Source organism: Bos javanicus, chromosome 14, assembly GCF_032452875.1.
Source record: "Bos javanicus breed banteng chromosome 14, ARS-OSU_banteng_1.0, whole genome shotgun sequence".
NCBI classification, from domain to species: domain Eukaryota; kingdom Metazoa; phylum Chordata; class Mammalia; order Artiodactyla; family Bovidae; genus Bos; species Bos javanicus.
The window spans coordinates 50,943,286-50,969,873 of NC_083881.1; the positions used below are offsets into that span (position 1 = coordinate 50,943,286).

Consider the following 26,588-nt stretch of genomic DNA (forward strand, 5'->3'; position numbering starts at 1 on the left):
TTTCCTTTAAGATTGACTGCTTCGATTTCCTTGCAGTCCAAGGGACTCTCAAGAGTCTTCTTCAGCACCACAGTTCAAAAGAATCAGTTCTTCAGCAGTCAGCCTTCTTTATGGTCCAAGTCTCACATCCACACATGACTACTGGAAAAACCATAGCTTTAACTATACAGATCTTTATCAGCAAAGTGATGTCTCTGCTTTTTAATATGCTGTCTAGGTTGGTCATAGCTTTTCTTCCAAGGAGCAAACGTCTTTTAATGTCATGGCTGCAGTCACCATCCTCATTGATTCTAGAGCCCAAGAAAATAAAGTCCCTCATTGTTTCCACTTTTTCCCCATTTATTTTTCATGAAGTGATGGGACTGGATGTCATGATTTTCTTTTTCTGAATGTTGAGTTTTAAGCCAGCTTTTTCACTCTCTTCTTTCACCTTCTTCAAGAGGCTCTTTAGTTCCTCTTCACCTTCTGCCATTAGATTGGTGTCATCTGCATATCTGAGGTTAGTGATATTTCTCCTTGCAATGACTATATATTATGATAAATATTCCAACAGGATTTCCTTTATGTTCCTACCAGAACATAAAAAGTCATTTTGCTCAAAACAAGAGGAATAATAAATTTATTCTGCAAAAGGGAAAAAATAATCACCTGATTTTAGTTTGAAGCCTATTCTGGAGTTTTCCATGTAGATCAGATCAGATCAGATCAGTCGCTCAGTCGTGTCCGACTCGTTGCGACCCCATGAATCACAGTACGCCAGGCCTCCCTGTCCATAACCAACTCCCGGAGTTCACTGAGACTCACGTCCATCGAGTCAGTGATGCCATCCAGCCATCTCATCCTCTGTCGTCCCCTTCTCCTCCTGCCCCCAATCCCTCCCAGCATCAGAGTCTTTTCCAATGAGTCAACTCTTCGCATGAGGTGGCCAAAGTACTGGAGTTTCAGCTTTAGCATCATTCCTTCCAAAGAAATCCCAGGGCTGATCTCCTTCAGAATGGACTGGTTGGATCTCTTTGCAGTCCATGGGACTCTCAAGAGTCTTCTCCAACACCACAGTTCAGAAGCATCAATTCTTCGGCGCTCAGCCTTCCTCACAGTCCAACTCTCACATCCATACATGACCATAGGAAAAACCATAGCCTTGACTAGACGAACCTTTGTTGGCAAAGTAATGTCTCTGCTTTTCAATATGCTATCTAGGTTGGTCATAACTTTCCTTCCAAGGAGTAAGCGTCTTTTAATTTCATGGCTGAAGTCACCATCTACAGTGATTTTGGAGCCCAGAAAAATAAAGTCTGACACTGTTTTCACTGTTTCCCCATCTATTTCCCATGAAGTGATGGGACCAGATGCCATGATCTTTGTTTTCTGAATGTTGAGCTTTAAGCCAACTTTTTCACTCTCCACTTTCACTTTCATCAAGAGGCTTTTTAGTTCCTCTTCACTTTCTGTCATAAGGGTGGGAACAAAATTAGGGGACAAAATATAAGGAAAAGGGAGTAGCATACATTTAAATATGGTATAAATGCATATATTGTTCAAATGATTTGAAGGACATATTGATATATAGACCGAGGAATTTTATGTAAGAGAGCATAATAATCTGAATTATGTGTCAGAAAGATCAGTCTAAGTCCTCAGTAGTGAATACATTGAATGGGCTGGAATTTGTAGTGTTGAGGGCCTGCACAAAGTCAGTGATAATGAAATTCTAGGGAAACATGGATTTTAGTTATTAAGAATACAGAATAAGAAAGAACTGAGGGAAAGAAAGGAAACAGGCACAACTTCTACGTTTCTGATTTTGTCTAGTAGCTGAGAAGTTATGATTCAAAAGTACTAGGGTTTAATTGCAAAATAAGGAGAGAAACTAACGAAACATGGTAGAAAATACGAATATTTTAAATATCACTATCATCACCATTTATAACTTTAAGAAACTGACCTATTTGACTACCTAAAATTGACTTTGGTTTTAAATCAATTAACGTCTTAGGCATCAGTAAAGTTAGATAGATACTTTTTGATATTGGTCAACCAGAGTCTACTATGGTTTACTAATCTGAAAACCAGCAATACATCCATTAAATAATATTAAGACCCCACAGGTCTCCCTCATCCTCCATAGATGAATTATGAATAAAACAAAACCAAAAGCTGTTTAAGAGATAACAAGAATTAAAGAATTTGCAGCAGATGGTACCAGCTGTGCACATTTAATTCCAGCTCAAACAATCTGCCAAATAGTTAGACAGAACTGCTTTTGCATGGGAAATTGGAGTGTCTCAGAGCCAAGGAGGAAATCAGAGAGCAGTATTTCTGGCATTAGTTATCAAACCTTTTATTATAATTAATGTTAGTGGACACAAACCGTCTTTCCTTTCCCTGCTTTCTTTGGACTCTGTGCATTTCGTATTCCCTCTCTCCCCTTCTTTCTTTCAGAACACATATATATCTACACACACATACATATTCACACATGTTTTTCATCAATTAAATAAAACATAACCTCAGATTTACATAGTTGAAGTGTTATAACCCAGACATTCATCAAACATGTATTAAAATGTATAGTTAACTGTTTGTTTTGGATATTTTAAAGTTACATTTGAAACAAACCCTAATATGTCTCAATACATTTATAAAGACATAAACAGTAAATAACAATGCAAAAATAAAGTAGTATATATGTCAAAGTATAATCTATATAGACAATACATATATATTTAAAGCCATTGGACAAATAAAACATACTTGGAGAAACTAAGACCTGAATTCAGCATTGAATTTGGACAAGCAAATAAAAAATGTGTCAAAATTCAAGAGGACAATATCAGCTAAAACTCAGATGCAGAATGCAAATACGTTCGAAGTATACATTGATTAGAACTGACTCACTAGGAGGAGGAAACTTTCATGAACGGGCTAGACCATGAGATTTAAGACCATCAGTTTATCCTGATAATAATGATAATACCCAAGAATGCTGTTTCAGAAGGTAAGAGCCATAATAAAATGATCATACCCTGTGCATGACAGAATGAAGCAGAAGTTACAAGCCAATATGAGTAAGTAGTAGGTCCTTGCAATAGCATATGAATGAGATAATTAGTATGTGAACTTGCATGTTTGCAGTAAACGAAAAGGAACATAGTACAGAATAATATAAAAGAAGCATTTTCAGATATTAGGGTTGACTCTACAAGAAACATAAGGAAGAGAGAAGTGAAAAATGAGGCTTTGACTCTGAGTAATTGAATGAAAACAGCAGTGATTTCAGAGAAGTTCAATCAGAAGAAGCAAATTCAGGAAAGGAGGACTATACTGAAGAGGACAAGAGCACCGTTAGCTACGCTCTTCCTGAATGTCAGGGACAGAACAAAGTGTAATGGCCTGGGCTCAAGCTGGGGTTTGAGAGTTCTAGATCACACACAAATATTTACGTAAAACTCATTCTAAAACAGGTGATAGTCATAAGAATACATCAGTGTTTTGAAATAAAGGAATATTAACTATACAGTCACCAAAAACAAGACAGGGAGCTGACTGTGGCTCAGATCATGAACTCCTTATTGCCAAATTCAGACTTAAATTGAAGAAAGTAGGGAAAACCCCTAGACCATTCAGGTATGACCTAAATCAAATCCCTTATGATTATACAGTGGAAGTGAGAAATAGATTTAAGGGCCTAGATCTGATAGATAGAGTGCCTGATGAACTATGGAATGAGATTCATGACATTGTACAGGAGACAGGGATCAAGACCATCCTCGTGGAAAAGAAATGCAAAAAAGCAAAATGGCTGTCTGGGGAGGCCTTACAAATAGCTGTGAAAAGAAGAGAAGTGAAAAGCAAAGGATCAAAGGAAAGATATAAGCATCTGAATGCAGAGTTCCAAAGAATAGCAAGAAGAGATAAGAAAGCCTTCTTCAGTGATCAATGCAAAGAAATAGAGGAAAACAACAGAATGGGAAAGACTAGAAATTTCTTCAAGAAAATTAGAGATACCAAGGGAAAATTTCATGCAAAGATGGGCTCAATAAAGGACAGAAATGGTATGGACCTAAGAGAAGCAGAAGAGATTAAGAAGAGATGGCAAGAATACACAGAAGAACTGTACAAAAAAGATCTTCATGACCCAGATAATCACGATGGTGTGATCACTGACCTAGAGCCAGACATCCTGGAATGTGAAGTCAAGTGGGCCTTAGAAAGCATCACTACGAACAAAGCTAGTGGAGTGATGGAATTCCAGTTGAGCTCTTTCAAATTCTGAAAGATGATGCTGTGAAAGTGCTGCATTCAATATGCCAGCAAATTTGGAAAACTCAGCAGTGGCCACAGGACTGGAAAAGGTCAATTTTCATTCCAATCCCAAAGAAAGGCAATGCCAAAGAATGTTCAAACTACCGCACAATTGCACTCATCTCACACACTAGTAAAGTAATGCTCAAAAATCTCCAAGCCAGGCTTCAGCAATATGTGAACTGTGAACTTTCAGATGTTCAAGCTGGTTTTAGAAAAGGCAGAGGAACCAGAGATCAAATTGCCAACATCCGCTGGATCATGGAAAAAGCAAGAGAGTTCCAGAAAAACATCTATTTCTGCTTTATTGACTATGCCAAAGCCTTTGACTGTGTGGATCACAATAAACTGTGGAAAATTCTGAAAGACATGGGAATACCAGACTACCTGATCTGCTTCTTGAGAAATTTGTATGCAGGCAGGAAGCAACAGTTAGAACTGGACATGGAACAACAGACTGGTTCCAAATAGGAAAAGGAGTATGTCAAGGCTGTATATTCTTACCCTGCTTTATTTAACTTCTATGCAGAGTACATCATGAGAAACGCTGGACTGGAAGAAACACAAGCTGGAATCAAGATTGCCAGGAGAAATATCAATAACCTCAGATATGCAGATGACACCACCCTTATGGCAGAGTGAAGAGGAACTAAAAAGCCTCTTGATGAAAGTGAAAGTGGAGAGTGAAAAAGTTGGCTTAAAGCTCAACATTCAGAAAACTAAGATCATGGCATCTGGTCCCATCACTTCATGGGAAATAGATGGGGAAACAGTGGAAACAGTGTCAGACTTTATTTTTCTAGGCTCCAAAATCACTGCAGATGGTGATTGCAGCCATGAAATTAAAAGATGCTCACTCCTTGGAAGGAAAGTTATGACCAACCTAGATAGCATATTGAAAAGCAGAGACATTACTTTGCCAACAAAGGTCCATCTAGTCAAGGCTATGGTTTTTCCTATGGTCATGTATGGATGTGAGAGTTGGACTGTGAAGAAGGCTGAGCGCTGAAGAATTGATGCTTTTGAACTGTGGTGTTGGAGAAGACTCTTGAGAGTCCCATGGACTGCAAGGAGATCCAACCAGTCCATTCTGAAGGAGATCAGCCCTGGGATTTCTTTGGAAGGAATGATGCTAAAGCTGAAACTCCAGTACTTTGGCCACCTCATGCGAAGAGTTGACTCATTGGAAAAGACTCTGATGCTGGGAGGGGTTGGGGGCAGGAGGAGAAGGGGACAACAGAGGATGAGATGGCTGGATAGCATCACTGACTCGATGGACGTGAGTCTGGGTGAACTCCGGGGGTTGGTGATGGACAGGGAGGCCTGGCGTGCTGTGATTCATGGGGTTGCAAAGAGTCGGACACGACTGAGCAACTGAACTGAACTGAACTAAATAAAGACTTATTGAGGTCTCAAAATGTTTCAGTAAAGAATGCTCCTGTTTAAGGTAGGGACAGGATGAAGAGCGCTTGGCATGTTGGTGGTGGGGACTGATATCAGACAGCGATCAAACTGAATTCCACTAACCATGTTCTTAAAGCCTATATCATTGCTATCTTTGGTATTAATTTCCTAGGGTTGGATAACAAATTATTAGACATTTATTTTCTGAAAACAGCATTTAGAGTTTGAAATCAGGATGCCATCAGGATAGAGTCCTTCTGGAGGAAAATCCATTACATGCCCCTCTCCTAGCTCCGGGGAACTTCCAGCCCTCTTTGGCCTTCCATGGCTTGTAAACACATTGCTCTGATTTCAGCTACATTTTTGCACCAACTTCTCTTCTGTGTCTTTGTTCCCCAAGTATCTCTCTTTCTCTCTCTCTCTCTTTTTTTTTGTTAAGAATTGAATTTAAGATCCATTACTGGATTCTTATTGGATTTAGGATCCATCCTAAATCCAGGATAATCTCATGTCAAGATTTTTAACTTGGTTACTACTGCAAAGACTCTTTTTAAAAAGTAAATTTACATTCACAGGTTCCAAGGATCAGGTATTGGAAATATCACTGGGGCAGGGAGGGTGCGCTATTTAACCCATTAGAGGTATTATGAAATGGTTTGAAGTGATAGTGGTATACAGCAGTGTGGTATACAGCACTGGTATACATAGAGGTGTGATGATTCTGCTACCATCACACCTGTTGAGAATGTTAATTAAAACTTTGTGAAGCAAGCAGTTATTCCCATTTTGCACAAGAAAAATTAGGGCTCATATTGTGCCTATCATAAAGTGATACATCTCTTATCCTAAGGGCATATTCAATTTCCATTTTTTTTTAATTTAAAAGGCATTGTTGTAATAGCTCCAGACTCAGAATAGCATTTGTTTTACTGTTTTTCTTTTGAAAATAAAATTTTTGTTGACACACCATGTTGTTTTTCCCTACTCTTTTCTGATCATTGAATGTACAAGATTTCTAACCAAGAAGAGTCATTTATTTGTTTGCTTTGACTATGCTTTGTTTGTTTGTTTAACTTGATTTTGAAAAAAGCAAAGCTAATTGGGAAAAATAAGGATCGGGTTCTATTTGTTTCAGGGTGCGTGCGTGTGTGTGTGTGTGTGTGTACATGCATGTGCTCAGTCATGTCTGAATCTTTGCTCCCCCAAGGACTGTAGCATGCCAGGGTCCTCTGTCCATGGGATTTCCCAGGCAAGAATATGGGAGTGGATTGTCATTTTCTGCTTCAGGGGATCTTCTTGACTTAAGGATTGAACCCGTGTCTCTTGCATCTCTTGCATTGGCAAGAGGATTCTTTTACCACTGTGCCACCTGGGAAGCCCCTAATCCCAGGGTAAATGAGTGAAAGTCGCTCAGTCGTGTCTGACTCTTTGTGACCCCATGGACTATACAGTTCATGGAATTCTCCAGGCCAGAATACTGGAGTGGGTGGCCTTTCCCTGCTTCAGGGGATCTTCCCAACCCAGGGATCAAACCCAGGTCTCTGCATTGCAGGTGTATTTGTTACCAGCTGAGTCACAAGGGAAGCCCATCCCAGGGTAAGCACACTCTAAACAATTGAAATGGACAAATTTAGTGATAACCACATTGTAATTGTTGGATAGCTTAACCTCCTAAGAAATGCTGTTGCTGTTGTGTCTATATAGAAATCTTATGTCATGCACTAGATTCATTGCCTATTCTGAACATGTGAAATTTCCCAAAATTCAAGTTGGTATTCATATACTGGATGATGTGATAAACACTGTATGCATTTGCAAATACAGTATTTGTTCCTAATGTTACTGTACTTAACCAGACACCAAAAACATTCCAGATATATCTTCATATGTACACTATATATTTATTAATATTAGCATTATATATTACACATTTTATTTATTATATGTTATATTAATACTAAATTATATTATTCAATAATTATTTAATCTTATTTGGCCTGTTTCTAATAAATGCCTGATGATGTTAATCAACTTGAAAGGTTAAACTGATTCTTTTTATAAACCACTATATACAAAATGCCAAAACAAATTGATTTGCTTATTCAAGGAAACAATACATTGATTGAGTTTTAAAAATACGCCACTGGAGGTTTACTTGAACTGACTAAACATTATGGTCTACTAAAGAGAAAGAAAATGTGGAAAACATTTGCAAGGACACTTATTCTCTCCAAATTCACATGTCTCCACGGTTTATTTACCTTTCTGGCTTCATCTGTCATGTCTTTATCACTTAACTAAATTGACCACATCTTGTATACACTTACAGAGTTTCTAACTTTACTTACAATATTTCTAGAAAATAACCTCTTCACCAAGATATTTTTCTGCCACACATATCCAGATGATTCTAGAATGGCTCAAACATAAATATCTTCCTAGAAGTTTTCTCCATTTCCCCCAGCTATAAATAATCTCCTACATCTTGGTGTTTTATAGTTGTCTCTCTTAAAGTGGTTAAACTTTATTGACATTCACTACTGTTACTTGAGGCGGTAACAGAGATATTCTATCCCTTCTATTACGTTGTAAGCTCCTTGAGAATAATGTGTAAATCTTGTTTTTGTTTCCTTGCAGTAGGAGCTCAAAATGATTTCTTAAATAAATGAATGAAAACACAGATGAAAATCAGACTTGCTACACAAAGAGTAAAGATGAAACTGATCCCTGTCCAGATGGGACAGCTCTTTGTACTCACAATCCAAATTGGATTATGTGTAGCCAAACCAAAATCAGCTGCATTGATTTTCCTTCCTCCTGTGGCCAAAATGATCCTTCTAAGTCAAGGTCACAGTTATCTTCCTCTGAAGAAAGAATGCTTATATGGTTTGGCCTCCTCTACTCTTATTCTGTGAAATGTTTGTTAATTTTAGATAAATTTGGAAAATCAATGAAATAACAAAGCTGTTGGTGATCGTTTGGGAATTTTAAACACTGGGTCAAATTATGCAGTGATGAATATCATACTTTTAATATGGTTCAGACACTAGCACAGGTAACCACTATATGGACTATGGAATTCAAATTTGTGAAAATTCCAACAGTTCTATTATTAATGCCTCATCTAATTTAAGTTTATAAACATTTAGGAAAAATAACATCATGATTATGTTTATAAAAGGTTAATAAATTATTTGCCAGCAGCAAAACCACTTCACTATCTTGTGAGAGAAAATTTCAAGCACAAGTGATAGGTACTTGCCCTCTACCTCTGGTTGTGTTTCGCTTGGTTGAGGCTTTTAGGATAATGATCAAAAATAATTTAAAGCTTGCACTTTTCCAGAATTAACTTCCAGTTTTAGAATTATTTACTTCTGGATTGAGATTTCTCAGTAAAGTTTAAGAAGATAAGTGTATCAAAATATAAAGAAAGTCTCACATATGCTACCTAATCTATGATAGACTAGCAAACTGAAAAATAAAATGTAGTAGTGATTTTATTGAACACTGACTATTTGAACACATTCATTTTTCTCAAGGAATTATAATCAGTTTTGAAGATTAGCAGATAATAAGTAGATAGGAAAAGTAAAAAATATCTAGGCAACAATAACGAGTTTATGGGCACAGAGTTTCAGGGAAAGAAATCAAACATGCATTGCATTTTGATAGTAATGTTGACAGATTTGGAATCTTTTGAAATCTACCCGCTTGATTTATGTTCTCTAAATATGTATTCTCAAGTGCATTTGAGGCTAATATCACACAACTATATTAAAGAAATGATGATAAAAAGATCTGCTACAGTGGGAATTGACATTTATTCAGAGCTTGTCAACAAAACAACTTTATTATGTACGAAAAGAAGAGACCTGGATTATCCTAATTGTTCAGCAAAGCTACCTTTTGCTTAACTTTTTATTCCTATAACTTTTCACAGAGACAAGTTAACTGCTATAAGGCCCAGGTTAACAAGAGAGTGAAATTATAAAGACAAACAGAACTGTCTTTAAAGATTCTCTCAGTTGTTCTCTCTTTCTTTTAAGATCATTATCTACATATTCTTCCAGCTATTTACCATGGTTCTTTTTCTTGAAAGAAATATATATATATATTTTATATATTTTTATATATATATATGTTTATATTAAACTATCTATATATCTTATATTGTCTACATTTAAGGAGGTATCAGCTTATATTTTGGGTGTTAATGTACTAAACATATATGTGGTTCACATCAAAAATAAGTGTTTTGGAGGCAAAGTATGATTTATTTGTCTGGATACAGCCATAGATACTGCTTTTAGTTTTAGAGTATTTCTATGCTCTCATTGTTTAAAACATATTATTATTACCCTTGTGTGACATAGAAACTTCAGTCTCTTTCTTAATGTGGTTAAAACATGAAAAAGACTGAAATGCCAGTTAAGCCTCACTATTAATGAAACTGAAAGAGGAGTCAGGACATAAGAAGAATGAATGCCTAGGAAGCACTCTTGGCAACACTTCCAAGAGGTTCATCTCCACCTCTCAACAATGCTTCCTGATTAACAGCTGGACAGATACTTTTATCCAGCTGATAATTTATCTTCTTAAATATGATTGCTTAAAGAAAAGTTACTTTATCCTGAGTATTAGATCTCTTTCTCCTCTTCTCAACCAAATAGAAGCTATTGCAAGTCAAAATGTATAGACTTGAATTAGAATTCCTGCATTATTCTGGATCCAACATTTGCAGTCAAATATTTTATTTCCCAGGAGTTGGAGAGGTCAGATAGGATGGATTCAAGAGTGGACACTTAAGTAGAAAAATGAGAAAACGAGTCCTTCTTTTTCTCCTACTCTCCTGGCAACAAATTCTAAATAAAAACTGTGAACAAACAGGAAAATTCCTGCTTCATTATTTGCAAAGCATTAACATTTTTAATTTATTCTAATTATTGTTTCCCCACAGACCCATCGATCTGAATTTGAGCCTTATAATTAAAAAATGTATCTCTACAATCAGTGGCCATACAGCACTAATAGGAAGGAACATTTCTATAACAAAATAAATACTGCATTTGAACAATAATCCTTGTGTAAATCTGTATATCTGTGACAGGAATTAACAAAAACACTTTATAAGTTCATTACTCTATCAAAAGTACATGCAATTCTTTTCAAAATTAAAGGGAACCTCTTCCCAATTCTTTCTGTTGTTTTTTTCTTGGTGTATTTATTCTGTTTTGATCATTTTTCTGTGACATTGTCCTTGTGATGCTAAAACAGAGTAAATCTATATTGAGGACTTGGTTTAATATGGAGCAATTTTTGAAAAGGTGCTTATTTTCTCCCTTTTAAGTGCCAATTAAGTCTCATTTTAAGATCAAACTTTATTGTATTCTGTAAGTACTTGAGAAGGGGCACTGAAAAGGAATGGAAATCAGGTACTTCCAGTTTAAAGAACCTGTCCGTTTCTGACCTGAACTCTTTTTAAGAACTCTCTATGGTACTTCATCATTGTGATCAGCTGGATGATCCAAAAGGAAAAGGGAGATTTTAGTAACTGACAAGTATAAAAAGAAAAAAATTTTTTTTTTTTTTTCATTTTGTGTATGTGTGTGTATGATACCTGTGTATGCGGGCATGCTCAGTCTCTCAGTTGTGTCCTCTTCTTTGCACACCCATGGACTGTAGCCACCAGGCTCCTCTGTCCATGGAATTTTTCAGGCAAGAATACTGGAGTGGGTTGTCATTTTCTACTCCAGGAGATCTTCCCAATCCAGGGACTGAACCTGTCTCCGGCCTTGGCAGGCGGATTCTTTACCACTGAGCCACATGGGAAGCCTGGTGTGTATAATGCACACACACACACACACACACACACACACACACACATATATATATACACACAATTTGATTAACTTTAAATTTCCTTATTCGATTTTCTATACTTATACAGGTACCTTTACTATAAAAATCATATTTTTTTGTTATTAGACTATTTTATAACAAGCATCTCTGGGAGCTAGCACAGGAAAGAGCAATAGGCAAGCACATTGACTCAAAAACTGGACACCCTAGATTCATGTGCTTAGTTGCTCAGTCATGTCCAACTCTTTGTGACCCCATGGACTGTAGCCTTCCAGGCTCCTGTGTCCATGGGGATTCTCCAGGCAAGAATACTGGAAAGGGTTGCCATGCCCTCCTCCAGGGGGTCTTCCCAACCCAGGGATCAAACACAGGTCTCCAGCATTGTAGGCAGATTCTTTACTGTCTGAGTCACCAGGGAATTCCAAAAATACTGGAGTGGGTAGCCTATCCCTTCTCCAGGGGAACTTCCTGACCTAGGAATTGAACTGGGGTCTCCTGCATTGCAGGTGGATTCGTTACCAGCTGAGCTACCTGGGAAGTCCCCCTAGATTCATATTGCCTCTTAAATAGATTACCTCAGGCAAGCAAAATAGTTAATTTTTTGTGTATCAATCTCTTCACCTATAAAATGAGGATAATTGTAGTACTTGTCTTAGCAAGTTTGTACAGAAATTGAATATGATATACCAAGTGAATATAAAACAATGTCAGGCATACAGTAACATTTAATGTTTGCTATTATATTAGCTATTTTTTAATCTTTTTCTAACAATCTTAAGTGAACCTATGTACAACTTTTCTGCGTTCCTACAGATCAGCTGAGATAGATGATTTCTTTCATCCAAATTTAGACACTGTATTTCTTCTTCTGGAGAAATTGAGGAATTTCCCATCCAAGATTTTGGCTGATACTGTTATGTTTTTGGAATACCTTTGGAAATGCTCTCTTGAAGAGGAGACTGTTTAGAAAGACAAGAGTATGATCCAGCACTGAATGTATTGGATTAAATATCAGTGTTCCTGATGATGACCTTGGGCAAACCATTTCTCCATGCCTTCACTTTCCCCATCTTTAAAACATGATTTTCCATCCTGTCTCAGGAACTGGAAGATGGGGTTAAAAATAGCTTGTGATTTATTATGAGCTGTAAAAACTAGAAACTATAGTGTTGTTTAATGTATTATGTATTACCAGATAAATCTTTTAACAGCTTCACATTGAAATGACAGGCAGGATTCACTTAGGGAAAGATAATCGGACTATAGAATTAGTATGTTTGACAATACATATTAGAAACTGGTAGCTTAGTAATAGTCATGATGGTCCCATAGTGAAAGTTTATTTTTGCACAATAATTACTGTTAAAAGTGTTCCTGACTTTTGAGAAATAAAGTTTTTGTGTGGTAAAGTCCTTCTGTCTAGATATATAACGTGTGTTTATAGATTACATACAGCCAAGATATTTTTTTTTTCTTTTAACAAAAAGGGAAATCAGTTGAGGTGACTAACCTCTGCACACTTGATAAGGAGGATTTTGTCGAGTGTCCTCAGTACAAGGACCTGTTCGCATCTAGCTCCTTGTTCCGTCCAGAAAAGGCAACAGCAGTAGCAACACACCCTGACAACTTGACTGAAATCACTGCCAGAGCTGCCACCGAGGTGGCTGAGCAGACTAATGACGTTTTCAGTGTTGATCCTCCCGGTCTCCAGCTAGTCCCAACCTTGGTGCCCACTCCCTTGGCATCTGCATACACAGACAATAAAGCAGTGGTAGGAATGAAAAGGATCCTGCCACATCGCCCTTAATGTACCTCTCCGAATTAATAAGGTCAGTTTTGCATTTACGGCTTTTGCCTCTTGCTAATATTCCCTCCCCAGAAGACTCTCTTTTCCCTCTCTCTCCTTCTCCCTCTGTCGAACATACACACATGCACACGCATATATACAGCACAAAACACACTTGGGAAAACACCCACACAGAAAATGATACTCTCGATCATTTCCAAAAACACCCACTCTTACCCCTCACTATAGCGCCCATGTACACACACACACACACACACACACACACACACACACACACTGCGTGGGAGAATCACAGACCCATACAAAATGCCACGTACCCGGAGAGTTCAGAATGCTTCCTATGCCTGCAGATTGAACCCACACACTACGCACGCCTATAGACGCTCTCAGTGTGCCCACTTTCCGGAGGAAAACTCCATCCAAATGCAATAGTATTGCTCTTTTCAGCGGGGAGCTTCACATGAGCCCAGGGACAAAAGCTGGCCAGGGAACTCCTCGTGTGGTACACCGGACGGGAGCCATCATTTGTGGGCAATGGGGAGAGCTGCAAACTCACATGGGCGGTCCTCTTCACCAAGCGCTATAGATAGATACTATATAATTCCTCTGATAGCCTCTGGCACGCAAATGGAGACAGAAGCCTTTGCAATTATTTCTTCCAGAACCAGTGCTGCAGCCCTCCCGCTCCCGAGATGGTATCAGATTTCCCAAAAGGACAGATTTCCAATACGCGCCTAGTCTAAGGAACTTGTGGGTTATAAGATCTGGGCCAGGACCAACCAAAAAAGATTCGAAAATTGACATACAAAAGCAAAACACGCTGGTCTCCGGCGAAGCTCCCCTACACCTTCGGATGAGGGAAATAGGGTACCATTTAGATGTGAAAGAGAAGCGGGAGGCTTAGTAATAGCCAGTAGATGGCGCAAGAACTCTTCCCCTGTATGATGTTAACCCTTGAGTGGTGAGTTGGCGCTGCCAGGTCGAAACGTATAGATACGTACGTTTTCCGTTTTGAAAGAACCTTCCCATTTACATATGCGGGACCGATTCAGAATTAAGACAAATGGGTATCTGTTCCAGATAACTACCACAATAAAGTAGTTTAACTGCAGCACACAACAGCTAAAACCTGTTTAGGGAATATAAAAAGACGAACTCTTTCGGAAGATGACTGACTCCCTCCCCACCTCACCTCCGCCCTGGTCACGGATTAAATCCGTTTACTTCGTGAATCAAAAAGACCCGGTTATGGGTTTACATCTAAGCACTTGAGTGTGTAAATGCCTGTGTGCAAATAAATTCTGTGATCTCCCTTTTTCAATTAAATCACAGGATGATTAATGTGAGACGCCTGCCTGAAATATACTGCAACTACAGTAGTAACACATGTCCCATTATAAAGACGTGGCCATCGATGAAACCCGGTTCATTATCATCACAGTTCCCCTAAAAGCAATACAGATTCTCCGATTAAAATATTCCTCTAACATGTTTCTATAGTCACAGGCTGGAATGGAGAACTCACTAACGTAATATTTCTTGGTCTGCTTTTAGAGGCAGAATTGATCTATTCGGGGGGAAAAAAAATCAAACCTCTTAATTTCAAATATTGTGGGGAGTTTGTCAAAGAGAGGAGCTGGGCTTTAAGAGGCTCACTAGTGGTTTCTGGTGGTTGCTATAACGAGCTGGAATTGAGGTAGGTTTTAGTGGAGGGGAAAAAAACGCACAAGAAAAGGCAGAATCCAGAGTAGCAGAGACTTTGTGCCCCCGTTGGAGAGAGATGGTTGAGTCCTCTTCAAGGTTGCTGTGGTATCCCAGAAACACCATTCACTTCGAGCTGTGACCGCGCACCAACAACAGCAACAACTCCACTGCGCCGGGCTGAGGAGCAGGAATTAGGAGCTCGCGAATAATATGAAAGGGATCCGCAAAGGGGAAAGCCGAGCGAAGGAATCCAAACCCCGGGAGCCTGGCACGAGAAAATGCGCTAAATGTGGCCGCCTAGACTTCATCCTGATGAAGAAAATGGGGATTAAAAGTGGATTTACGTTCTGGAACCTCGTCTTTTTATTGACGGTGTCTTGTGTGAAAGGTAGGCTTGCTTTCGGGGTCCCCTCTGCTTTGGATGGAGGTGAGCTGACTTGTCGCCAGAGACGGGTAGCTTACTTTGCAATTTGCACGGATAAAATAATCATGATTATACTGAAGGAGTCGATTCACAGCTCTTTTTCTCCCTCAGATAGGAAATGCATTTTGCTTGCCAGATTTGGCGTTCAATGCAGTGATTGAGCTTGTGCTCAATAAATATTCTTGCAGTATGCTCAAACGAATACGTGAGTTGGTTCGTATAGCCTCTAACTAGTGGATACCAGGCAGAATTCCTCTGCAAGACTTTTCTTGGTGATGAGGGTTACCTTGATTTCTAGTCAAATCAGTAGGGTTTGATGCTTTGGTTGGAATATTTATATTAAAGGCGCTCCTGGAAATGCTTTTTAACCCTTTCAGGTAGGAAAGTTATGTTAGGAAGGTGCTGCTTTTAAATGCATTAGGGCACAGGGGTCTTTCAAGAATCCCCCCACTCCCCACCCCCAACCAACATGAATGTGTGCATGCATTTGTCAATTATTTCTACGTGGGCTCTTTTGCACTGATAAATAATAGAGGCTGTTTCCTAGGTCCTGTGGTAGAGGTTTGGCTTAAAATGGGGCTTTTGAACGGTCTGAGACGCCAGGAAGTGTAACCAGGTACCTTTGGGGATGAATGAAGGTAGGAGGAAAGTCATCAGCTGAAGACCAAAAAGAAAATCCCCAGCAAGTCTCGGCGTTCAGACAGGTAGAGTGAGTGTCACATGCACAGACAAGGGGAGGAGGTGGGTGGGATGTAAAATTCAATCCTAAGCAGGAAGGCAAGGGACAGTCAGGATCACTGGAAGGAGAGCTGTCCTCTGGGAGAAAATAGATTCCCAGCTCTGTTCTACAACTTCTCCTGCGCCCTGCTGCCCATTAATTGCTGCAAAAAAAGAAAAGAAAGAAAGAAAACAAAAAAAAAAAAAAAAAAAAAAACCTCAGGCTGTGTTTATGACTCATGCTATCATTTTTGAATAACCACCTCCCCGTACTCATGGCAGCTCGCATAGACGCGACGGATGTCGTTTTCAGTGAAGCTAGTTTCAAATCCAGGGTGTCTGTGTGTCGGGGGTGGGCGGTGGGGGCGGAGGGGGGGGGGTGGCTGTTGGCCCGGGCGCGCCACCTCTGTCCTCACAAACTGGACGCTTCTTCCTTTGTAAAGGAGTGTCTCTCTGAACCGCAATCAGGCCGCGTCTCTATGAAACAGTTTATTGTCCAGCTTGCAGCTGGCTGTCCCCCCACAGAAGGCAGTCCATTTGCATTCAGTGGAAATGATAATTCATGTTTTGGGTGGAGGGAGCTGGAAGGGTTACCTCTCCCTCTATTAAGGACCAATGATGGGCGACATGTTTCGAATTTTAATTGACATTCCTAAATGCCAAGAAGTCGTCCCAGGTCTCTGTGGCAGCAACTGCCTTGTAATCTTAACCTGCTCCTTAAAGCTTTACACCCCGCTTCGCCGACGCTCACCAGCCTCAGCGCAGCTTTGAGCCAAAACGCTCGTTCTCTACGGGCGCAACTACACAATCTAGTGTACAGAACGCGTCTTGGGTTGCTTACGAGGGGTTCTCGTCGCCGGCTCGACGTGTGAGGAGCCTCGCATTTATGCTTAGCTCGCCTGCCACTGACAGTCGGCGGTTAATGGATGGCCCTGGGGTTTGGCTGCTAGGAGCCGGCGACAGCTCCTGGCAGGAAAAAATGTTGAGGTGGCTCCTGCTAGATGCCCGGGGGGTTAAGTGCGAGTTTTCACGCGATACCTGTTGAGTCAAAACACATTGGAGGGCAGATGGAAGAGGGAGTCTCCGAAGCTGGACGAGCTTGCCAGGCTGACAAACCCAGAGCCCAGCAGCCTGCGATTACAGCCCGGCTGCCCGGACCTACCATATTTCCCAGATAAGCCGCGCCGATAGAAACGAAAGGCGCGTCAGTTTGCTTTAAATGGAACTGGAAATGAGAAACACCCCCCCCCCCCCTTCTCTACTCACAGCTCCTGTACTTTGGACTGAGATAATCGGTCCAAGGAATACATTCCAGTTTCGGGGACATCAGGAAGAAGGGGTGTTTCACACTCTGCTTTGATCTTGTCCAAAATAAATTTTCAACGGACCATTAATTTTTTTAATGGTGATAAGGTTCTTCATTGTCACTTATCTGCCACTTGAAAGGCATTTCTTATATTTTACAACTTGGAACGCCGTCCTCAGATTCTGAGACACAAACTTACAGACGATATATTCTTTAGATTTACTCCCGGTTGCCAGTGGTGCCAGTTTTCACGATTGCTTCTTCTTCTTCCCCTTCTCCCTATTTTTTAATTTCACCTACGTCTCAAGGCTTTTCCTAAAACCAAGATCGCAGCAATAGCTTGAATGTTCTTTCCCCCTAGTGTCTACAACCGCTTTTGTCTTCCACAGTGTTTTTCCTCCGGTCTCCCAGGCCCACGGGAAAGCTCGAAATGGGCAGGCTTTCTAAGGCTTCTGCAGGTTCTAATCTAGGGCTAAGGCTAAGGAAGTCTGTGGCGCATGCTTTTCCAGGTGAACAGCTCAGGCCTTGAGAATTCCACCTTTTGTCCACACTTTCATCCTTTACTATCTCACCTCTGCCTGCAACAGCAATGACAAAGAGGCTCAGTGGGAGAAATAGCCTCAGACAAAGTGGGCTTCCGTGGTAGGCCTGAATCGCTCCAGTAGTATTAGAAAGAGAGGCAACCCTCTCTGGGCGTTTTATCTCCACTGTTGTCATCTGAAATAAAACGCCATGTAAGGCACCAAATTGGGGGTGGGGTGGGGGCTGCTTAGGCTGATGCATGCTGAAACACACACACGCAGCAGAGGTTTCTGAAATGCAGCCTGCAGCTGCAGCCTGCCTGTTTTAGGTTTCAGTCAGATAGAATATGTGAATCTTCAAGTCGTGCTTAAACGTCCCGCCCACATAAACAAACACTGGCAGGGTGCTTCCTCACACTCCTTGGGAGATCCCGGGGGAACGCACAAATCCTGCGGGGGACGGGGTGGGGGCGAGGTACAGAAAGCACTGACCTCCGAGGACAGCAGGTGGGAGCTGGCATGCTACACCCCCTACCCTGTACTAGAGCCTGCTTTCAAGACTCCTTGCTGGACCCCCAGACTTCCAGAAGGATCTGCGTTTCTGCGTGCTCTGGGACTCCAAGGAGATATTACTCCTGCCATAGAGCTCTTGGGGAAGAGCCGAGCTCGCAGCTTGTCTCGCAGTTAATTAGTGCTGGCAAGGGTCGCGGTGTCCACGCAGGAGGAGAGCTGCCAGCAGCGCTCAGTAGCACCTTGTGCCCACCCCAGGGTGGCCGCGCCAGAGGTGTCAGCCCCAGACTTGTGCTCAGGGTCTGATAACTCTTACTTTCCCGACCTCAGGGCGACAGTCTGACTTGTCAGTACCGTTAACAAAATTTCTGTCTCGTCTCGGGTCTCGAGAGAGCTTTACAAAGGTGGTCCTGTTGGGTTAATGTCTTTACAAGCCAAAACTGCACCCAACAAAAAGCCACCCACTGCCACCGCCACCATCAAAACCCTTCCCCTGAATCTAACAAGACTGAGTCAGCTGCTGAGAGACAATATTCTTGTTTGGGTCGGGGTCCTTGTCCTGCTGCAGTCTGGTCAGGTAGCCCTCCCTTCCAACTGTTTCTCTGGAAATACTTTATTGCTTCTAGAAGACCAGATTCCCCAAAATATTCATAGACCACTGAGGTTGAATTGAATGCCTGACTTGGCCTTTGGCGATTGTGACGGGGTGTGTGTGTGTGTGTGTTGCTGGGAGGGGAATTCCACACGGATCAAGGCAGAAGAGACTTCTGGAGGCCTCAAGGGTGGGTGTGGGTGTGTGTCCGAGATGGACAGGGTGGCGGGTTACACAATGTGTGTTTCTGTTCCCGGATCCTATTTGGTCGGTGGTGCTGCGACCACTGCTGTCAGGAGTCCCGGTGGAGGCACAGAGAAAGCTCCGTTTTCCCAAGCTGACCCCAGCGCTGCTCTCACCAAAACAACTTCTCTAACAGGCTCTTCGGGAGTTCAAAAAACTCACCGGAGAAGGAGTAATGGGGGTTGATTCCCCTCTTCCATCCGCTTCAACCCCTTCCCTGCTCTGTCGCTGGGGGGAAAGCAAGCAGGAGGCAGTCCCAGGACTGGAACTCTACAGGGCTCTGTTGGATCCCAGGGGAAAGCGCAGAAGAAATGAAACAGCACAGGGTCATCCCGGTTGTCCTCTGGTCCTCTCCCCACCCCGCAGGAGAGGCCAGCTGAGGGCTGAAAGCGGGGCAGGAATGGGAATTTCAGCGCAGTGCAGAATAATACGAAGCAGAACAACCAAAGAAAGAAAGATAAATTCAGGCAGCCAGGCGATTTCCCTTCTCCTTGAACACGGCGCCTTTGGGGAGGCTTTGCACTACCGAGTTGCTAAGCCAATCCAATTTACCGCCCTCAAAAGGCTTCAGTAGCTCCCAGAATTCTGAGCTGAACTTTCCCTGGACAGTTAGTTACCAGTTGAAATCCTTCTAAACTATCATACTGCAGCCCCATATTTCCAGAATCTTTTGGTATTGAGGGGGTTGGGGAGGACGTTGGGGCTGCTTTAAGCCCATGTAGAAGAGTGAGTGGGTGAGCAGAAATTATTAAGGAGCAGGTTTCAGGCTGTGGAAAACCTGATGGCAGCTTCTTTAAGAGCCTTCAAGGAGAAAAGGGATAGAATTTACTCAATAGATTATATACTCCAGGAGCATAGATTTCGTTTCAGTAGTTATTAGTGTTCATGATATTAATTAGTGTTACTATTTATGGGATAGCTGAATAGATGTGGGGTACACATCTTTTCCCTGAACACACAATTTACTGTCTGCAGAAACTGTAAAATATTGAAATAAAGCAGTAGCAAGTGGCATCAATATAGGATTTTAAAAGTGGCAAGCTCTTGCATAAGTGACATCTGATAAAACAAAAAGTAAGAAAGATAGCAATTAATGATGCCCTCCCACACAAATAGAAACAACCTCTAATGCTAAAATACCCATTTAGTCTCCAACACTAAGTGAAAGCATCTAAACTTTGTTTCCTACATCTCCAAACACACTTCTCCTTGATGTCCTGAAAGTTTTATTTTCTTCTACTTAATATCACAGTCTCCAGAAAAGGCTTCAGGATATTAAGTACTTTCAATGTTTTGTCCAGCTTGGAAAATAACTTTGAAGCCTCAAGCAACATTTCTGGTGAGGAAACTGGTACTTCAAGTAACATGACTATTTGAGAAAATATGCCATCTTGTACTTTGAATTCCAATTTTCAAAGTTGGAGAGATTAGAAGCAAAATGACTGCAAACCAAAAGATTAGCAAAATATGCCTGAGTTGCCAATAAGGTCATTTTATTTTTGCTCTATATACATTAAAACATAGCTTCTTTTTCTGTCTCTTTTTCCCACAGCCCTTATTCATAATCCAAAGTGGTGTGTAGTTTATACATACAGTGGCAGTTTTAATTTGGATTTTGGATGAGGTCTGGTAGAACAGATAAAGTCATTATCCATTTATCTTTTCTCTTTCAAAGTGAGCAGGTGGGGTGATTCATGGTACTTTCCAGGGAGATCAATCTCCAAGTCTACAAGATTTTCTCAGAATTAGACCCCTTGGAAGGTCCTCATTCTCATCAGGAATATCAATTTTATAGGAATTCCACTGAGAAAAATCAATTTGTTGAATACCTTCCAGTATTCATAGTCTCAATGCTAGTTATCATCTTTCTTTCTCTCACGCCTCTAATCTTACTGCTATATAATGCATTCATGCTATCACACCTTTTGCTAAGCTATCGCTTGGTGCTAACTAAAGATTCTTAAGGATTAATACTTTTTCATATAATCACAATCTGTCACCCAAAAGCCAATTTGAAACCTCTAAAAAGTCAAAATTTATAAGATTATCATATACATCATGTACCTTGTAACTGGAAAACAAGAATATCAATGATAATCATGTGTCATTAGATATGTCAAAATGTTCTATTTGCTCAAAAAAGATTGCACAGCAGTGATTTCAAAATGTTCCTCAACAAGTAGCATCCTTTGGAAACTTGTTAGAAATATGAATTCTCAGACTCCCACCCCAGGCCTATTGAAACAGATGCCCTAGTGGTTGGACACCCACATAGGTATTTATAACAAGTCATCCAGGTAATTCTGATGGCTCTAAAGTTTGAGAAACACTAAAGCAAGTACTCTGGAGCCACCAAGACCTGAAGCAGGAAAAAAAAATAAATTGCCAGCAACTATCTTTGTAATAGCAACTCAGTTTTCCTAAAATTCATTTTCATTATCTGTTAAAAAGGAAATTAGAATTTCGGTAGAAAGATTATGCATGCAACATATATAGTGCCTGACACTAGGAGCTATCATCACTGCTATTAAAATACACTTCCATGCACAAAGCCAGTGACTCTCACACACTTCATCCCTAGCATTACCAGCCCTAACTTGTCCACCATAGTAAATAAAAAATACAGCATCTTCTCTCTAGCTATTATTTCACTTTGGCTAAGTTCCCGGGCTATTATACATTGGAAAAACACTCTGAAATTTCTGCTTATCACCTTTACACAGTTACTCCAGGTGCTGGCTCTATGAATCAGGGGCAGAATCATAGCTTAAATATGTTACTCCTACTCCTAGGCTAATTTCATTTGTTGTGTTCCAATACTGATTTATTTTAATATTGATTGACTAATGTACTTACATGAATTTCTTAATTCATCTTGTTACAAATTCATGGTACTTACAGGGTTGGAAGAGTTCTTACATACCAGCTAGTTCACTGTTTATATTTTATACAATAAATGCACATGTCTAGAAAGAATAAGTGCTTTTTTCACTAGGTTAAAAATATAATTAGCTCCAGAATTGAGACTAGATCATTGGGCTTTCAAGTTTATGTTCAACTCTATTTCTACTGTACCTTATCAATTTTGCTACAGAATTTTCTCGAATGGCACCAATGAAGACAATCACAAATCTAATATTTGAGAACCATATGCCAATTAGTACCATACAAGAATACTAGTGACTATATGTTTTTATGGTATTGTTTTTTGATGCTAACTACTTATTTTGTAAAAGAAAAAATAAACAATTTTGGAATGAAAATATTTTCTAAAACTATTATAATATGTACACCAAATAAAATCATCGTATATTCAAGGCTATTTTTGACATTACATGGTTGTAAAAACAAAATTAGAGGACTGTTTTTTAGTCTCATAAAGAACTTAGATTCCTGGGTCAGAAAGATCCCTTGGAGAAGGGAATGGCAACCCACTCCATTATTCTTGCCTGGAAAATTCCATGAACAGAGGAGCCTACAGTCCATGGGATCTTAAAGTGTCAGACACAACTGAGTGACTAACACTTTCACTTTTTCAAAGAACGTAGAGGGATAGTACTTAAAAATCAACCTCTTGTTTATTTCTTCCCATAATCTAGACATAATTTCTTATTTAAAGCCTTTTAAATCTAGGAAATCTGTTCCTAATTTATTTTATTCATGGTTTTATATATTTACATATTAACATAAGATGTATGCATTCTGTCTCATCTACATTACATTTGCACATTTCTCTCATATGATCTAAATAAGATGATGGTATCGTAAAATTCTACCACAGAAATAATAGTATATTTTATAAATATATAAATAGTAAATTTTATAAATTTATAGTATATAAATATACTATAAATAGTATATTTTATAAATTAAAATTGTAAAAACAATCAATAATCTGAAGGGCTAGCTTCAATTTTAGTGATCTGTGATATTTCTCTAAGGTCTCTTCAAGGTATGGGAGTAAAATTTCCAAAATAATGAATGCTGCTAAATTTGAAGTGCTTACAAGTTCAGAAAGTGATTGAATTACATAAAAAGTAATGAGTGATTCTCTGAAAAGCTGAGTTTGTAATGTTCAAGATTATAAAGTTCTTACTTCCTTTGCTCTATGTTAGCAAATTTTAAAGAATTTTTTTAATTCCATAGTTTAAAGTAATGGTAAGCATTTTTCTTTTTTTAAACTATGACAGTTTAAGAAATGCAGTTGCATACCATTTTGAAAGGAAATTTATAAATGGAAATAGACTCTCAGAAGTGAATTTGTTAACTTTTAAATAACTGAAAAAACAACAGCTATGCTTAGTTTATACAAGTCCATCAGATTATACAAGATTCCAGAATGCTCAGAGGTGCTTCACATATGTGAATGAACATGTGCTCAGTCATATCTGACTCTTTGCAACCCCATGGACTGTAGCCCACCAGCGAATTCTCCAGGGAAGAATACTGGAGCAGGTTGCCATTTCCAACTTCAAGGGATCTTCCCAACCCAGAGATTGAACCCACATCTCTTTTGTCTCATGCATTGGCAAGGAGATTCTTTACCACTGAGCCACCTAGGAAACACACTTCATATATAGAGAGGATATAAGATGTTATTATGTCAGGGGAAATGGTATCAAAATAGGCATGTGCCTTTACTGTATAAAATTTGAGCCACAAGAAGCTCTGTTCTAAGCCTTTTAAATAGAGTGTGTTAACTACATCTCAAACAATGGTTCTCTCTCTTTTTCCTGCTTAGAATTCTAACAAGCATCTTGTGAGATAGCTGTTATCTCCTACGTATAGATTATTATCTCCATTTATAAATTATCCACATTTCCTGGGGCCAGAGAGGTACAATGATTTTCCAGGATCATTGTTTAGCTAGTGGTTGGATGAAATCTGAAATCATAATAGATTCATAAGTTCATAGACTCATTAAACAATAAAATTATAAATGACCAAGTTTCTAATTAAATTTCTTCATTTTTATGAGAAAAACTGAAATCTTGACAATTTAACTTAAAAGATAGACTAATGTTAATGTCCATGTGTTTTTTATATATATATATATACATATATATATATATATATATATATCACATTGTATGTAATACGCAACTTCTCAGTTTTGTAATTTTCAACATCTTTACTTAACTTGCCTAACTTTACTCTCTTAATTATTCTGTAAGATGGTTGTGAAAGCTATTTTTCAGTTTTATGTACAATAGTAAGTGAAGCAAAGGAACAATGCATAAGTTAAATATGTCACTATAAGACAAAAAACTATTTAGTGAATTAAGGGCAAGAAAAAAAATCAAAACATATATTTTTAGATTTTAACCCAGTACTCCTGAGTAAAATTTTAAAATTTATGAATGTAAATGAATTTATGGACTTCACATATAAAATATGTGGGCATAAAATTATTTACCAGTAGAAGGAAATGGCAACCCACTCCAGTACTCTTGCCTGGAAAATCCCATGGATGGAGAAGCCTGGTAGGCTACAGTCCATGGGGTCGCAAGAGTCGGACACGACTGAGCGACTTCACTTCACTTCACTAGTATCATAAGCCTTGGCAAATAAATTAATTCTATTTGGTACCTTAATCTTCCATTTAGTTCTACAGAATTTAAGGATGGGAAAACTCTTATAACTAACTTGTCTAGTGTCTAATAGTCAGAGAATGTGCATTAGATTTATATGTGGGGGTATGGGAAGGTGCTTTTTAAAAGAACATTCCTATCCAAGCTTCATCCCCTTGCTCTACTTCCTACCATAATTACATCCTAGTTAAAAGTGCACGTGTGGGTGTACATCTTCACATAATGAGCAGACTGTTCTGAAAAATGAAGAGATTTGCCACACAATAGAATGCAAAACAGTCCTTCAGTTCTCTGTCCAACACGTTTCTTTTTATTGCTGTGCTTAGTCAGTCTTCTAGGACTCTTTTCAACCCAGTGGACTCCAGCCCACCAGGCTCCTCTGTCCATGGGGATTTCTCCAGGCAAGAATACTGGAGTGGGCTGCCATGCCCTTTTCCAGGGAATCTTCCCAACCTAGGGGTTGAACTCAGGACTCCCACATTGCAGGTGGATTCTGTACCAGCTGAGCTACCGGGGTAGCTCTTCTTTTTATTGGATACTGCCTTATGAGCTTCCTTTATATGTATGCTAAGTCACTTCAGTTGTGTCCAACTCTTTGTGACCTCATGGATTTAAAGCTGCCAGGTACCTTTGTCCATAGGATTCCCCAGACAAGGATACTGGGAGTGGGTTGCCATGTCCTTCTCCAGGGGATCTTCCTGACCTGGGGATTGAACCTGTATCTTTTAAGCATCTCCTGCATTGTCAGGTAGGTTCTTTACCACTAGCTCCACTTGGGAAGCATCATTTAGCCCTAATTTGTTTATGTAATAAAGCTACTTGAGAGGAGAGACCATTGTGCCTATGTCCAAATCCTGACCAGGCTCAAAATAATATTTCCTGAAGTAATTGTGTAAGGTGACACAGATACATGAGTGTAATAATACTGGTAAATGAGAATCTTAACTAAGGATTAACTATAATTTAAATGGGGGCATTGAAATTACATCATTGTCTAAAAAAGAAAAAAATATACACACATTAAATTATACTTAAGCACTCAAAATTAGCATTACATTTTCCTTTGAAGGTGATAACATATATTTTTATATGCAACAGAAGTACTATTGCACTGCAGTCCTTTCTGAACTTTAGACTATCCCAATATAAATATATACTTGTCCTTTTCTACTTGAAATATTAAAACTTTGTGAGTGTATTCTTAGAGATGTCATTTTAACCTATATTTTCAGTGTTAAAGTTCAGATAGCCTAACAATGCCCTCACATGTATTACCCATAGAATATAATTATTACATTGGACAATTTATTTGGGACATTGTTATTTTAAATAGTTTTGCATCTTAGAACAGCTAGGCATAAATTTCTCCACAGTTGCCAAAATTTAGGTCTTTTACCTGAATTGTTACACATTTTACCTGATTGTTACACATACCATCTGTCTTCAAGTCTATTACCTGCAATTATACATTCCAGAATTTTATTTAATGATTAAAATTGACTAATAGTCAGCCAAGGATCTCCATTTTAAAAATGATCCTACTGTAATAACTCACTGTAGTCTATTGAAAGTTTAAATCACAAACTCACTTGATGTTTTTGTTTT

General features: G+C 39.3%; 1 protein-coding gene across 1 annotated transcript in view; it reads left to right on the forward strand.

Annotated features, from left to right (window-relative positions):
* Positions 1-14,974: 14,974 nt before the first annotated feature.
* The window catches only part of CSMD3 (CUB and Sushi multiple domains 3), a 1,469,335-nt gene continuing 1,457,721 nt past the window's right edge, over positions 14,975-26,588 (forward strand). Inside the window, exon 1 of the mRNA XM_061439111.1 lies at positions 14,975-15,467. Coding sequence (XP_061295095.1) covers positions 15,290-15,467 — 178 coding nt within the window. The 5' untranslated portion in view covers positions 14,975-15,289. The remainder of the gene's footprint in view (positions 15,468-26,588) is intronic.